This window comes from Cnephaeus nilssonii, assembly GCF_951640355.1.
Source record: "Cnephaeus nilssonii genome assembly, chromosome: 2".
Taxonomy (NCBI): Eukaryota; Metazoa; Chordata; class Mammalia; order Chiroptera; family Vespertilionidae; genus Cnephaeus; species Cnephaeus nilssonii.
Genome location: NC_137073.1, coordinates 102,167,141 through 102,181,369, shown reverse-complemented (window position 1 = coordinate 102,181,369; position 14,229 = coordinate 102,167,141). Strand labels below are relative to the sequence as shown.

The window sequence follows — 14,229 nt, the reverse complement described above, 5'->3', positions numbered from 1 at the left end:
ATTATAGTACCTAATGCTGCAACACTTTAAGCAGTAGGCCCAAGCTATTTGTGCTTCTTAAAAGTCATTCTTTAAAAGTTTGAATTAAAATTTTTTTATTCATTCAAATTGATTTGCACTACAATTATTTCAGATTAGTGAGAAATGACCTTAATTCAGATTTGAGAAAGAGATTAGAGAGATGTTTCTCAGGGAAGGTAATATAAAAAACTTGAGGGATATGAGGAAGATTTAGATGGGCAAGAAGTGTAGAGGATGGAGCATAGGCTTGTGGAAAAGTGGAGGGGAAGGGATGGTGGGTGAGCTGGGAACACAGGAGTTAGGTACATCTGGTGGCCAAGGGCGGGCGGAGAGGTAGGGAGCTAAACTGAGGCTGTTCCTTCAAGGTCTCATGGGCTAACATGTGCTAAGATGTTTGGACTGTGCCCTGAGGGCAATGGGAGCCACTGAAAGATGTTGCTCCGAGGACCAATTTAATCAGATTTGGTTTTTAGAAATTTCACCCTTACCACCCTCTGGAGGAGAATGGACTGGACAGAAGGAATCATGAAGGTGGGGCTGAGTGAGGAGTTTGTGACAATAATCCGGCAGATGAAGACAGCTGTCTGTGGCCATGATTGTAGAAAGAAGTGAATGGAGAGCATTATGCTAAGCGAAATAAGCCATTCAGAGAAAGATAAATATCACATGATCTCACTCATTTGTGGAATATAATGAACAACATAGACTGATGAACAGAAATAGAACCCGAGTCACAGAAGCATCAAACAGACTGTCCAACCTATGAGGAAAGGCGGATGGTGAGGGGGTAAGAGATCAACCAAAGGATGTGTATGCATGCATATGAGAAAACCAATGGACACAGAGAGTAGGGGGGTGAGGGCATATGCTGGGAAGTGGGGGCGGCCAGGGAGAGGTCAATGGGGGAAAAAGGAGACTTATGTAATGCCTTAAACAATAAAGAATTAAAAAAACAAACAAAAAAGAAGTGAATGGAGGTGGAAGTCTGGGCTTTCTGGTGGTTGGACGCAGACATGTGAAGAAGAAGGAGCCAGATGGTTCCCGGGCAGTGGCCTGGGTGATGGGTGGAGGGCCGTGCTAATCAGTGATCAGAGGTGCAGGGAGAGGGGTGGAGTCTGGGAGACATAGGTTTGTTTGAGATCTGATTTGTTAGAGACGCTGTGGGCATCTGAGTAGATTATTCTTGAGTATGGGGTTAGATGCAGGAAGAGAGACTGGGCTGGAGAATCATTCAAGAGACCACTACATGTGGATGGTGACCAAACTCAGGGAGCATTAGGGACACCCAGGAAGAGGCCGTGTGTGAGGTGAGAAAGATCTAAACACAGAACCCTGGGGACATAGACATTTATGGAATAAACAGGAAAAGGAACCCATTAAGGATGGAGAAGCAGCACCCAGAGAGCCTGAAGAAGCTCAGGGATGGCGATGTCGTGGGGGTCAGGAGAAGACGATTGTTGTGGGTCATGCTATTTTGTCACAACATTTTCAACCTAGAAATGACCAGGATCATGGCACGGCATTTTCTCGGGGAAATATGGCATGCATGCTATTTATTGAGCCACATGGAATTCACATCTTCATATCCCAACCCCAGACTTCTCCATGGTCCTCAAGCCAGCATTAGTCTTCAACACACTTGACCTGCCATATTGTCCACAAATTCAGCACTAAAATGGAATAAAATCGCTAACCACTTCTAAAACCCTGGTAGCTCTCATTGTCATTAATGGTCTTCCTATAAAACCTAATTTGTTTTACCTAAACCCCACTATGCAAGACTCTTCCTTCTGGGACTGTTTACAATGCAAATACCATAGGCAGGCACAGCTGCCAAGGAGAATGACTGTGGGAGAGGACACGGGGTTAGGCATCTAGAGGCTGGGAGGAGATAGGCAGAGGGAACCAAGAGGAAAGCAATCTGTGAAAATGCAGGTTGAAGTGAATGGTGACAATGATGGTGATGATGACAAAATGAAATCCTGGACCCACATGTCCTGTGGACAGGATGGCAAGGAGCATCTGTCAGCCAAGCACCATGGAGAAATGTTTTAGAATTAACAACAGTGATCTTGTTGGTATATGCCTCTCCAGTTTATGGAGCTCTCTGCTGACTGCTGTCACATTGGGGACAATCAGCAATCCAGGGAAGCCACTGTTACGCTGCTCACTCCATGGATGAGAAACCCAAGCGACTGCGATTGGACTGACAGAGAGATGCCGCAATCTCCGTGAAAGGATGCGAAGGTTCTATGATGCAAGGGTTCAGGAAAGTTCAACTCTGGTGCACAAACCCCTACGGCCCTGAGGTCATGTCCAGCATTCTGGAGAACGTTGTGGCAGGTAGGAGAACTGCCACAGACCATTTTAAGGGGGCATTTGGTCTTCCGGAGACTGGTAGGAAGGGGTGCTCATAGGTTAGGGTAACTGGAGAGAGAACAAGTCCTGCGTGCTGACCGAGAGGCCTGGTGAATCAGAGGGCTCCTTGTTGCCCCTCAGCCAAAGTCAATTCTATGCTGATGGGCAAGGGGGCTCAGGAAAACTTGCCCAACGTCATACTGCGGGTAGGTGGCAGGTGGTGCCTTTAATCTTTGGGCATTTGATTCTAAGTGCTGTGGTCTTTGTACATCACCAGATAGTGTAATGAGCCTCTCGGACACTATTTGCTTCTAGCTTTGTTAGTAGGGGGAGTCTCAGCCTCAGGGAAGGATCATCTCATCTCTTTCTTCTGCAGATTCGATTCCTAGTGTGAGGTGTGCAGGAGGCAGCCAATCAATTATTCTTTCTTATCACTGGTGTTTCTATCTCCCTCCCCCTTCCTCTCTGAAATCAATAACAATACATTAAAAAACCTTGGTGGGACAGATTCATTTTGGGAGCTACATTGCAGAAGGGGTGCTGTTGAACTTGCATGCATGTGGGAAAAAGGGAACTCAATGGTAAAGGCCATGGCAATGCCCATGTATTAGACCTGAGCATGTCTGGCCTGGGAAGGGCTGGCCTCGTGGGGACAGGATGGCTATGTTAAAAGAGGGTACGGCTTTTAGAGGGAAGAGAAATTTGACTTTTGCAGAATGGCATTGAAGGGCAGAAGCGTCAGATAAAGATTTTTGCTTAATGCAAGTAAGAAGCTCTGAATAAGCACAGCCATTCTGAAATGGAATAATATGCCTCATTAGGTAGTAATTGCAATTGATATTAAAGGTATTTGAACAAAATGAAATGACGTCTGGAGCCAACACTGCCTTTTTTCCTCTGGTAACATAACTACCTTCCTCCTGCCACAAAGGCCTCGCTGCCACCTTGCCCATCCTCCCTCCCAGCAGGATGTGCATGACTGAGTTCTTGGTCCTGGGATGCCAGCAGGAGTCTGACAACTTTTGTATCACTTGCTTAAGAGGCTATTCCTTGCCCTCTCTTCCCCTCTCCCTTCCTATGGGCTGCAGTGAGAGGGGGAGGGCTAGGGAGCTTTTCCCACACAGGCAAGGACAGCATCCCCGTGCCAGGCAAAGCAACAGGACAATCCCAGGATCACACACTGGTCCCAGGCCACCTGCCTAACCAGATGTCATGAGAGGGAAAGAGATACCTGTGCAGCTTGGGCTTCTGTATTTTTAGTCCCTCTGACAGAATGCTATGTTCAGATTAGTATAACTATTTTGGGGAGGTGTACAGATTATTAAAGTATTATATCAGGAATTGTAAGCAATGATTTCTATAATTTTATAATTCTATGTCCATCCCCCCAATAAAAGAAAGATTTATCTGCTTTCTTCCAAAACCAGCAGTCCCAACAGTCCTCAACATAGTCAAACATAGGTACTCCATTAGGTCAGTGGCCTCGTTTTTTAAGGTACCAAGGTTCAAAAAAGTCAAGAACTTTTGATCTCCTGATTCTCTTTTATCCCCATGTCAGGCCTGTTCCTAAGGCTCATCTGCTTTTCCTTTAGAAAACATCTTCTGCAATGACACAGATGATAAGGGAATTTTAAAGTTCTATTTGTGGTTATCTAAATGTGGGCATTGGCGTATTTATTTATTTATTTATTTATTTTTAAAGCAATGCATTACTTAGATGGTGTGTGAGAATATTCTCCTGTACTTGTTTTCCCTTCGGGGAGAACCTGAAGTCCAGGCCTCCCTGAAGGTGAAGGTCTGGATAATACACATATGTTTTCGCTCCAAGGAATTAAACATAATTTTGTATTGGTCAACACACTCCGCCAGAATACTTTGATGTGTTAAATACATCTCTAAGTAAAATACTAGTAAAGGCATTGAGCTCATAAAATGAGATCCCAGCCTCCTTTCCTGGGTTCTAGGAAGAAATAAGCCAGTGACAGATGGGCCTTTAATTCTGTCCCATAGATCTGCCATTTTCATTTCAAATTTCATGACTTACTCATCTTTTTCCTCTTAACCATAATGCCCTCACCTCTTTTCTCCCAATTTATGCAAATTCCATGAATGTATTAAGATTTTGCTCAATGATTTTCCTACTCTTAAGTCATCCCTTAACGTCTGTGGTGTATAATTCCAAACTGAATAAAGTTGCCAATAATTGTTCCATATTTCATTTTCACCCAGGGTAGCTACGCTCCAGTTCTCGTGTTTTCTCTGGAACCCTGCCTGTTCTAAGCCTATATTAGGTGTTTAGTAAATAGACCAGACGCACGGGTAAGCAAAAGATATGGCTCATTTTTTTCAATGATATGAAAATTGTCAAAGAAGAACAAGATAGAGGTCTATTCCCCCACCGAATAAAGACAATTCCCAAGGATAAATGAATTTGGTTTTCTCCCCAAATGGGAATTTCCAAAAGAAATGCTTTTGTAAATGTTGAGCTTTGCTATTAGCAGCACTTAAGATACTGAGCACAGAGGTCCTCACTTCCTTTCACATCTGCGTAACTTGAAAATTATTAACGTCAGCTCCTTCTCCATCCTTTCTCATCATGGGTCAATTACAAACATCACCGACAGTTTCTCCAGCTCATGCTTCTCGAATCTCCTCGCATGAAACACGTTTTAAACCATCTTTCACTTTTAAGTTTTAGCTCCATTAAATTCCTGTCAACACATTCTTTTTTCTTTTTTTAACATGGAAACAGAAAGACAACGATACTTTTTGAACTCTACCAATGACATAGAAAAAAACAAAAACCGCTGGATTGAAAACTCATACTACTCAAGAACAAGTAACTTGTTGAGTCTCCCAAAGCAGTTTCCCTCCAATGCACATACGAGAAGGATTATTTCAGCAAAGGATCGGAGGTAGAGTGGAGTTTATTTGAGGCACTAATATTTCTCGGAGCTTCTGGAACCACTGATTTAGAATGACTGGCTCCTTTCTAACTTATGGTGAGTCCTTCTTGTCCTGCTGCCTGTTTAGCTGAATGATCCTGCCCTGTGAGAGAATTCACTTGGCTGCTGGAGGGGCTCGAGAAGGCAGTTACCAGAGATGCTGGGATATGAGCTTCAGGAGAACCAAAATGGAACCCACAACATGTGAGATGAAGGGCTTATCCTAATATGCAGACTAGGTAGGAGAGGATATAATTAATCTAGAATGCTCCTTTCACACTGCATTTTGCAATCTCTGTTTCAGCTTCCTCTCAGGGGATAGGAAACTCTTGAAACGGAAATGCATAGGCTAAACTTTATAAATTTAAAGTGCAAAGTATGAACACTTCAGGGAAATAGGAAGGCCTTGGGGAGATCTACGTAAGTAGAGCCAGTTATTAAGTATTTATATTTTCCCATCGGCTTAAAAAAGGACAGCTTTTCCCTCTGGCAAGATGGGTTTTGCTTCCTCTGATGTGGGCTTCTTGCTGCTGAACATGACGCCCAGCCCGGAACTGGTAGGCTGGGGAGGAAGGCCAAGACATGGGGGCTCTCTCTCCTGCTCCTCTGCCATGCAGGCCGCCAGGGGCTGCAAGGAGTCATGGGGGCAGTTGTTGATGGACGCCCATGCCTCTCCTCCAGCCCTGGTTATGCTTTCTGAGTCCTCACAGAAATCACTGATGTTTTCCTCCCCTATTTGTTAACTCAAATCTACTGCAATCACCAATCACTTAAACTGCCCATGTTTGCTGGTCTGGTAACAACAAAACAACAACTTCTGGGAACCCTTGTTAAAGAATTCTCCCCTCCTAAGCAAAAAAGAGAAGCTATGCATACCTTTTTAGCAGCATTTGGAAATGAAGTGTAGAATCTAAGTTTCTAGATGCAACATTTTTCTCTTCAGGTTTTATTTGTAAGCCATTTTGGGGATGAAGATTTAAATGTATTTTAAAAAAATTCCTGCCTGCCTTGAGAGAGGGCACTGAACACTCAGCTCCTTCCTCATGCTCCGGGGCCGGCCGGCGGCAGGAACCTGGGGAGGGCTGGGCTGGGCACACGGGTCAGACTGTTGGGCTGCCCACCCAGTGTTGCTGGACTTCCTGAATTGCTTTTTCTATTTCTTTCTGTCTCCTCTCCACAATCACTTGTTGATGCTTGCTGGTTCTTTATTTTTTTTTAAAATTTAATTTTACAAAAATCCTTAGTTCATTAATTTTTAGTTGATCATAAAATATGAAAGCTCGGGAAAAAAAGCTTGTTTCCTGTCAGAAGAGCTAAGCTAAGACCCTATGAGTGCAGATTTGTCCAATCCAGAAAGTTCCTGGGTCTTGGTGTACGTCCAGGGGACACTTGGTGACTCGTTTCTTGTGCTTTGTCATCAGTTCTTCCCTTTCAGTTGCTTCCATTACTCAGACAAGTAATCTCCACATCTAGGATGCATTGTGTTAGGACCAGGTATAGTGTCCTTTGGCTGAGGGCCTGTGTTTCACTCATGAGCCGAGAGGGTAAAGCAAACCTTACCTTTTTGTAGAGACTCCTCAGGTCTCGGTACTGCCACATGCTGTTGAGGACCTGAGATGCGGCCTTGACCACTTTTGGAGAATGTCTGGTAAGAAAAGACAGGACATGCAAGATGGTGAGTGGACACATGATTGTCAGGATGTGGCAAGAACAGACATCCTCCTGGCTTTCTGGCCGTTCCTCTCAGTCTGGGGAGCACAACAGATAGTTCACCAGTCTCCAGCCTCATTCTCATCAACACACCCCTGAGGGCGGGAGACAGGAGCGCATCACAGTTTTCCAAAGAATGTTCAAAATGCAGACAGAAGAGTGAGTCAGAAGGCACAAGTTTAGCATCTGACTATGCAACAGAACAGAAGAGAAAAACACCTATTAGGAAGGGCCAGATTCGGGGGTTTAACAGCACGTTGTACAGCGAGATGAACATGATATTCATCTTCTCAGCGGAAGCATGAGAGCAGTGTTGGCTCTCCGTGCCTGCCTGGCTGCAGGGACTTGCTCTTCACCTGCTGCCGATGCCAAGACAAGAGATTGGCAGTGCCTCAGACAGTGAGCACACACTGCCACACACGTGCTCTCACAGGTACACAGAGGAAGAGAAAGCATCTACAAGACAACTCTTCATACGATTAACGTTCCATCCTTTGGGCCATAGTGAGACAGTAAGGTCACTTTAGACCTTTGGATTAGGGGTTCTTACCATTTTTTTGAGTCATGGCTTTGAAAACCCTGTGAAACTATAACTAAATACTTTGCCTTTTGGTTCAGTGCCACTCTGCATCTCAAAACAGACAGATCAATATATCCATGTGGGTGTAATTCTATCAACTTCTTGGAAGTCACTTAGACTAGTGAGGGAAGACTATTAGCTACCTGCGGATTCTTTGTTCTAACAGGCTGGTTCTACAACCAGCTGCCCAAGTCTAATATTAGGCTGCCATTGACCTCGTGCCCATATCAGGGGCTGGCACACTTTTATCTATAAAGGATCAGATAATGAATATTCTCTGCTTTGGGGGCCATACGGTCTCAGTTGCAGCTACTCAATTCTGCCATTGTAGCATGAGAGGAGTCATAAATAATACATAAAGGAATGATGTGGCTGTGTCAATCAAGTGTAATTTACAAAAGTAGGTGGTGGGTGAGATCTGGCCCAGAAGCCATAGTTTGCCCATCTTGGTCTATCTGAATGGTGACTCCTGGAGCTGCACAGATTAGAACCAATGCAAAGTCCACCCCCAAAGCTGACCCATGAGGCAGTGGGCCATGGATACCCTGAGAGAGAATAACTAAATTGAGATCACAAATACCTTCAAAATAGAAAGCGAGCAGATGGTTAGATGGGACCAGGTTGAGGTTGGATTTTAGAGCCAGAGTAAAATGGATGTTGCGAGAACAAGCATTTTGTAAAGAAATTATGGGATGTTAATACATGGTCAATTAAATGTGTACTATTTTTCTGGATCTTCATGTTAGCAATTTAGACCAACTAAGTTTAAGTTTTCTTCACCCATTTATTTACTGCTAACAGTAACAATCACTCTTACTATTATTATTACTGAGATGGAATCCAGTATTGGCTGATGGAAAATCTATTAGTTATATCATGTACTTTTAAAAGAAAAAATATAGAGTTATTATAAATTCTAAATTATGTTCCTCTATGAGAGATGAATTACGTTGTATAGTTAAGTAACAGATATATTTTCGTTTTACTAAAATGGATGATTGCTAAATGAGTTCATAATTTATGGCAGTACCATGCTCTAAATGTAATATTAAATTCCTTTGACTTAAAGGCAGAGAATTTTATATCTTTGCATGGATATAGATACAGGTACATTTTAATCTCATACAATCAATGCTGAACAAAGATGAAATCTTATGTTTTGCTGTGTTTTATCATTGTTAGCTAGATATTTATCCATGACAATAATCAAACAACTCTAGAGAAACATTAAGATTCAGGTAGTGATAATGTAGTTGCAACATATATATTAATTATGCAAAAATTCCTCTGACATAGAGTAATTTTTTGTTTCTACTTCTTGCTTAGTTACAAAATAAAGACCGTGCATGTGTAACGATAGCAGGTTTTAACCTTTCAATTAAAATGCCAATACAGCTCAGTGTTATAATAACATGCAGAGGTTAAAGAATCATTGCTTTCTTTAGGCCTTTAACATAAATCCATCCACTAGAGTGGTGCCATAGCAACTTCTACTTGAAAAACTATACCTATTGATTGAAGGACTTGAACAATTGAGTGTTTTAAATGTGACAAGTGATTTTAACTTCAGCCACAATACACACTTCCTTACTGACAAGTAGCAGTTGAGTCTGTTAATGGCTTTTCTGTCTTATGACAAAATACAATGGCACATTCAACACTATTCCCTATATAACTGTTAAAATTAGAAAAAAAACAAATGTAATTTTAAAACAGATGGATGTGACAGGATGTCCATATTGGGTGTTTAAAATCATGTGAACAGAATAATATAAGTTATTGAGACTGCAAAACGGCAGGTATACAGCTCCTGTAAGAGTCATTAACAATTACACAATGTCTGATCTTCACCAGAGGTGTCAAATTAGGGCAGCTGAAGATTTCAGTTGGTTCAGTTGATGGTGGGTGTTCGAAACAGCCATTTCAGCAGCAGAAACCCAGACCACCACTCCCAGGGTTGTGTTCACAAGATACGGTGTGTTGTGCAGCTCAAACAGATTGTGATTGGCAACTTGACAGTGTGACTCATTAATACCATCCATGTTTAAGTCTGTGGATATATAAAAGCCTAAGTGACCATTCAACCAGTAGCTATGATGCACACTGACCACCAGGGGGCAGATACTCAACGCACAGGCATGGAAACATGGAACAGACTGATGAATCTCAGAGGGAAGCAGGGAGAGGGGAGGGTGGGAAGAGATTAACCAATGATCTTATATGCATTCTAGAGGCCCTCAGCCCGTGGGGTCCCTCAAGACCAGTGGAATCCCTTGGCCTGGCTTGCAGGGATCAGGCAATTCGAAATTGGCAATTCGACATCCCCGGAGGGGTTCCAGATTGCAAGAGGGCACAGGCCAGGCCAAGAGACCCCACTGGTGCACAAATCTGTGCACTGGGACTCTAGTGTAAAAATAAAACTTATAGATACGTAACATGAAGAACCATAGGTAGGTCCACTTTTTTATTTGTGTTTTCTCATATTACATTTAAAAATCAGGTTTGAATTAAATTTATTTCTATAAATACTTTTTAAAGGACAATGTAAGGCGGACAGATTTGCAAGCATTTTATTAATTAATTAGAGTAAATTGATATTCTTCCTTTTTCTAATTATAAAATCATCTCCAATTTCCAAACTTTTATTTTCAATAAAGAATTTATATTTTATTAAAGCCTGTCTAGAAGGCCATGGCTGTCTCTCTGACTACTGTCGTAACAGAGCTGAATGATGAATGGTGAGTTTAGTGCTAAGATTCAGAGCAATGCTTCTGGATTCATTTTAAGAGCCGTGAGAGGTAATAACCAAATAAATGTGAGAGAGGAGGGTATCTGCAGCTATAGAAACCTGTTTTGAACCCCAAATTAGCCACTATATAAAAAGGAGATAAATTACATGAAAGAATGGATGAAACTGACTATAACTTGGAAGATACTTGACTCAACTCAGTGCAACACTTCTTATTAAACATGTAAATCCAGATTGTTAACATTGTGGGGGAAAAAGATAAAGGAACGATGACATGCAACAAGTGATTATTCCATAAAGAAATTTCATTCAAATAAAGAACATTACTGAAATCATCTATCATGAAAGAAACTTCCCAATACCACAGTAGTCAACCAAGTCATGATTTATTAATCAAATTGAAATTACCAGTGAGACTAGCTTTCACTCTGGGGTGAGAGGACTGGAAACCATTTGCTGTTTTTGTTCTCTTGATTATCAGAGACAAATGCTTTTCAGTGACATTCGATAGTATTACCCATAACTAGGGACTGTCAGTTACACCTAGAACCCATTCTACCAATACAATCTGACTTACTTATCTCCTTTGCTTTTGGAGATGCCAACCAACTTCTCGATGCCACCTGCATCCCGTAAGGCCTTGGCGTTCTCCATGTTCTTGGTGATCACTTCATGTAGGGTGCAGCAGACGGCTGTCACCGTGTCATCCGACATGGCCTTACTTGCTGCATTGTTGCTGTTGTTCCCGCCTGGAAGCCTGTGGACCAGGTCTCGCATGGCATATTTGCCTTTGGGAAAAAATAAAGGGAAGAGTTGAAATGAGGGTAAAATGGAGGAAGAGGACAGAGGGAGAGGTGGGCACAGGGGAGAAAAAGAAACACAAGAGACAAAATTAATGCAATCTTGTCCATTTCCCGTTACTGAATTAGTCTCCATTGGGTAACTGTGAACACATACAGAGAACACAGTATTTCCTCATGGTGAATGCATGGTCTTGGGTTCTAGATGGATATGGGATTGAACCTTTGGGCAGGTTATTTCTTTGCCTCTAAACCTCAGCTTTTCACATCTGTAAAGCAAGAACAATGATGGGATAGATCTCACAAGATTGCTGTTAAGATTAAGTTAGTAAATATGTGGAAAGCATTTAACACACAAGGATTGCTGAGGACCTAGGCATGGAGAGATGTTAATAATCAGTTGTTTCCTACTTGGCATTCACAGAAGTCAAGAAAATATACAGTAATTCTAATGTAACTGCAAAAATGCTTTCACGGGAGCTATGTTGGGACCTGTATTATTTTACAAGAGTCACAGCGCAAATATGTGAAGAACATGATCAATATATTACTTCTGTGTTCTGGCCCCTATGAAGCAAAGAGAAACATATAAGGTGAGGGAGAGAAGCTTTACAAATAATATGTAACTAGGTGTCTTTTGAACCAGAGTAACTGGATAATCTTCTTGTCTCAATGATAGGATTTCATGGTTCTACCATATAACATTTCCTAATTTGACACGTTTTTCTTCATGTGAAAATAAAATAAAATCCAACTTTGCATCCTTAATTTGTTTTATCATTATTAATTTTGCTACTCCCAATGATAAAGGTACTTATAATGACATCTTTATGGAGTACCTCTAGTTTACAAAGCACTTTAGGCATTACCAATAACCCCGCAAGACAATTAATTCATCCCACCTGCAGCTTCCAATTCTGTCCCATTAATTTACTTCTGGAACTAAGTAAATGAGTGCCTGTGGCAAAGTTGGCTGTTCTTGAATTTTTCATTTAGAATTGGCACATGTCCAAAGTTAAATCCCTTCCTTATCTCCCATCCCTTATTAGACATGTTTAGCTAACAGCTAAAAACTATTTGAAATATTTTCGCTCCATACATGCCTGTAAGGGATAGCCTCTTTTAGCTCTCTAATTCTCTTGTGCTTAGTGCCTGGGGGTAGGAAAAGGAATCTCTTGGGAGGAAGCAACGATATCTTAATTCCAGGCAGTAAAAAATAAAACATAAATAAGCTCTTGTAATTTTGGTATCTTCCCTTGTCCTATCTATGTATAGGTGACTGATGTTAGCTTGGATCAAAAAACGCTGATGTCGAAATTACTGAAATAGGAAAATGTCTTCATTCACTTTATCATAGCTGAGAAATGTGTGACAAAATGGTTTGCCTGAAAGCCCCTAAATGTAGCACATTTACTTTCTCTTTTCTAAATATGTTTTGTTGTTGTTGTTCTTGTTGTTTTATTTTGAGAGAGAGAAGACAGGAGAGATAGAAACATTGATGAGATAGAGACATCTATTGGCTGCCTCCTGCACACACCCTCCTGGGGATGGAGCCTACAACCTGGGCATGTGCCCTGACCGGGAATCGAACCAATGACCTCTGAACCAGTTTCCACGCAGCATATTTATTTTCTAATGACAGCGCTTAAAATAGTTTGGAGAAGATCTTTTGCACCTGGGCAATCCTCTGGGCAACTTGCTTTATCTATTTATCACTAAGTCATATTCAACCCCGGCTAACAGTTTACCATGTTGAGCTCAGCATGCTGATGACTTTATCAGTTCATTAACCCCCACAACCCACAAGCCATTGTAAGACAAACCTGAGTTCTGTTAGTAGCTAGAAGATGGATGCGTTCTTTTTTCTTTATAAGGGAAGAGATGGAGGAACGAATCAGAAAACCGTTTCAATTATTGTGCATACAGGGCATTCACACTCCTGCTGGCGTATGGAAGACTGGTTTTTGTGACCTTGGACATTGTCAAGGTTGAAAACAAAACCAAGGAGAGGGCGAGGATTTGGCTGCAGCATTTTAACATTTTTGTTGTTACTGTCATTTTTTTAAATGACAGCAGCTAAATGTGAAGATGTGGCTTTCTAACCAGTGAGCCCTTAATGAGCTACAAGGTGCCCCTGCAAGGTTCAGGTGGCAGAGTCAGTCACTTCCCCCAGAACAGCCCCGTGTGCTGAGTAAACACCATCATTTTCCATGTGCTCCGCGGCCTGGAAAACAGCAGGCGCCACTGCCGGGTATAACCCCCACAAGCTGTCGAGGAAGCCCATTGGACGATTTTATTTCTATTATTTCCAATCTAGTTCACTGACATTTTACTAGGCAATTGGAGATTTTTCATTTAGTCTATTTATTAACCTATTTGAAGGGATACATTTTAGTCTACATTTTGACCATCCAAGTGGAGAAACAAATCAAGTAAAATTATTCCAAAGGGCAGAGGACGGCTGGGAAGAATCTGTTAACTCTTTTAAGGGCATGCAATTGTTTTAGCCTTTGATTATGCTGCTGAGAAAAGCCACCCTCTCACACTGGAATCCTATCTTCATGTGAAATTTGGGTAGCAAAAATAGCTTTTTAGCTTTTCCTTGTGCTTAGGAACTTTGAAGCTTATTGGCGGGAGTGGGGGGGTGGGGAGAAAATAAGGAACATAGAATAATTTCAGCCACAAGTGACCTTGAGTGGCATGCTAATAACAGGCCTTCAGAGAAAATAGATTGGACTGGGTTGTCATGGCAGGTTTGCTATGGGAAGTGGGCATCTAGGATTTGTTCCATAGATCAGGGGGACAACAAAATATTTTACAAAGAAGATTCTTGTGCATCAGAAGGTTTCAGAATAATGATACTGAAGGTGGAAGGAACAGATACTAGTTGTCTTTTTCTTGACAATGAAGCTCTCTCTTGGAACTTCTATTGCAATTATAAGCATTACCTTGTGTTTATAATTGTTCTATGTCCCCTATTTTCTTTGTCCCTAAGTTTCTAAACAGCAGAAAGAGTGAGAAAGCTACTCTTGTTACCTAGTAAAAGGAATCTTGTCCCACCCCCAC

At 41.7% G+C, this 14,229-nt stretch overlaps 1 protein-coding gene across 2 annotated transcripts in view; it reads right to left on the bottom strand.

The window, feature by feature from the left end:
* The window catches only part of CTNND2 (catenin delta 2), a gene marked incomplete at its 3' end in the record, with an annotated part of 782,663 nt that overhangs the window by 30,101 nt on the left and 738,333 nt on the right, over positions 1-14,229 (bottom strand). For both annotated transcript variants that reach the window (XM_079800721.1, XM_079800722.1), the window contains 2 exons: positions 10,941-11,151; positions 6,885-6,969 (listed from right to left, as the gene is read on the bottom strand). In XM_079800721.1, the coding sequence (XP_079656847.1) occupies positions 6,885-6,969; positions 10,941-11,151 (296 nt within the window). The remainder of the gene's footprint in view (positions 1-6,884; positions 6,970-10,940; positions 11,152-14,229) is intronic.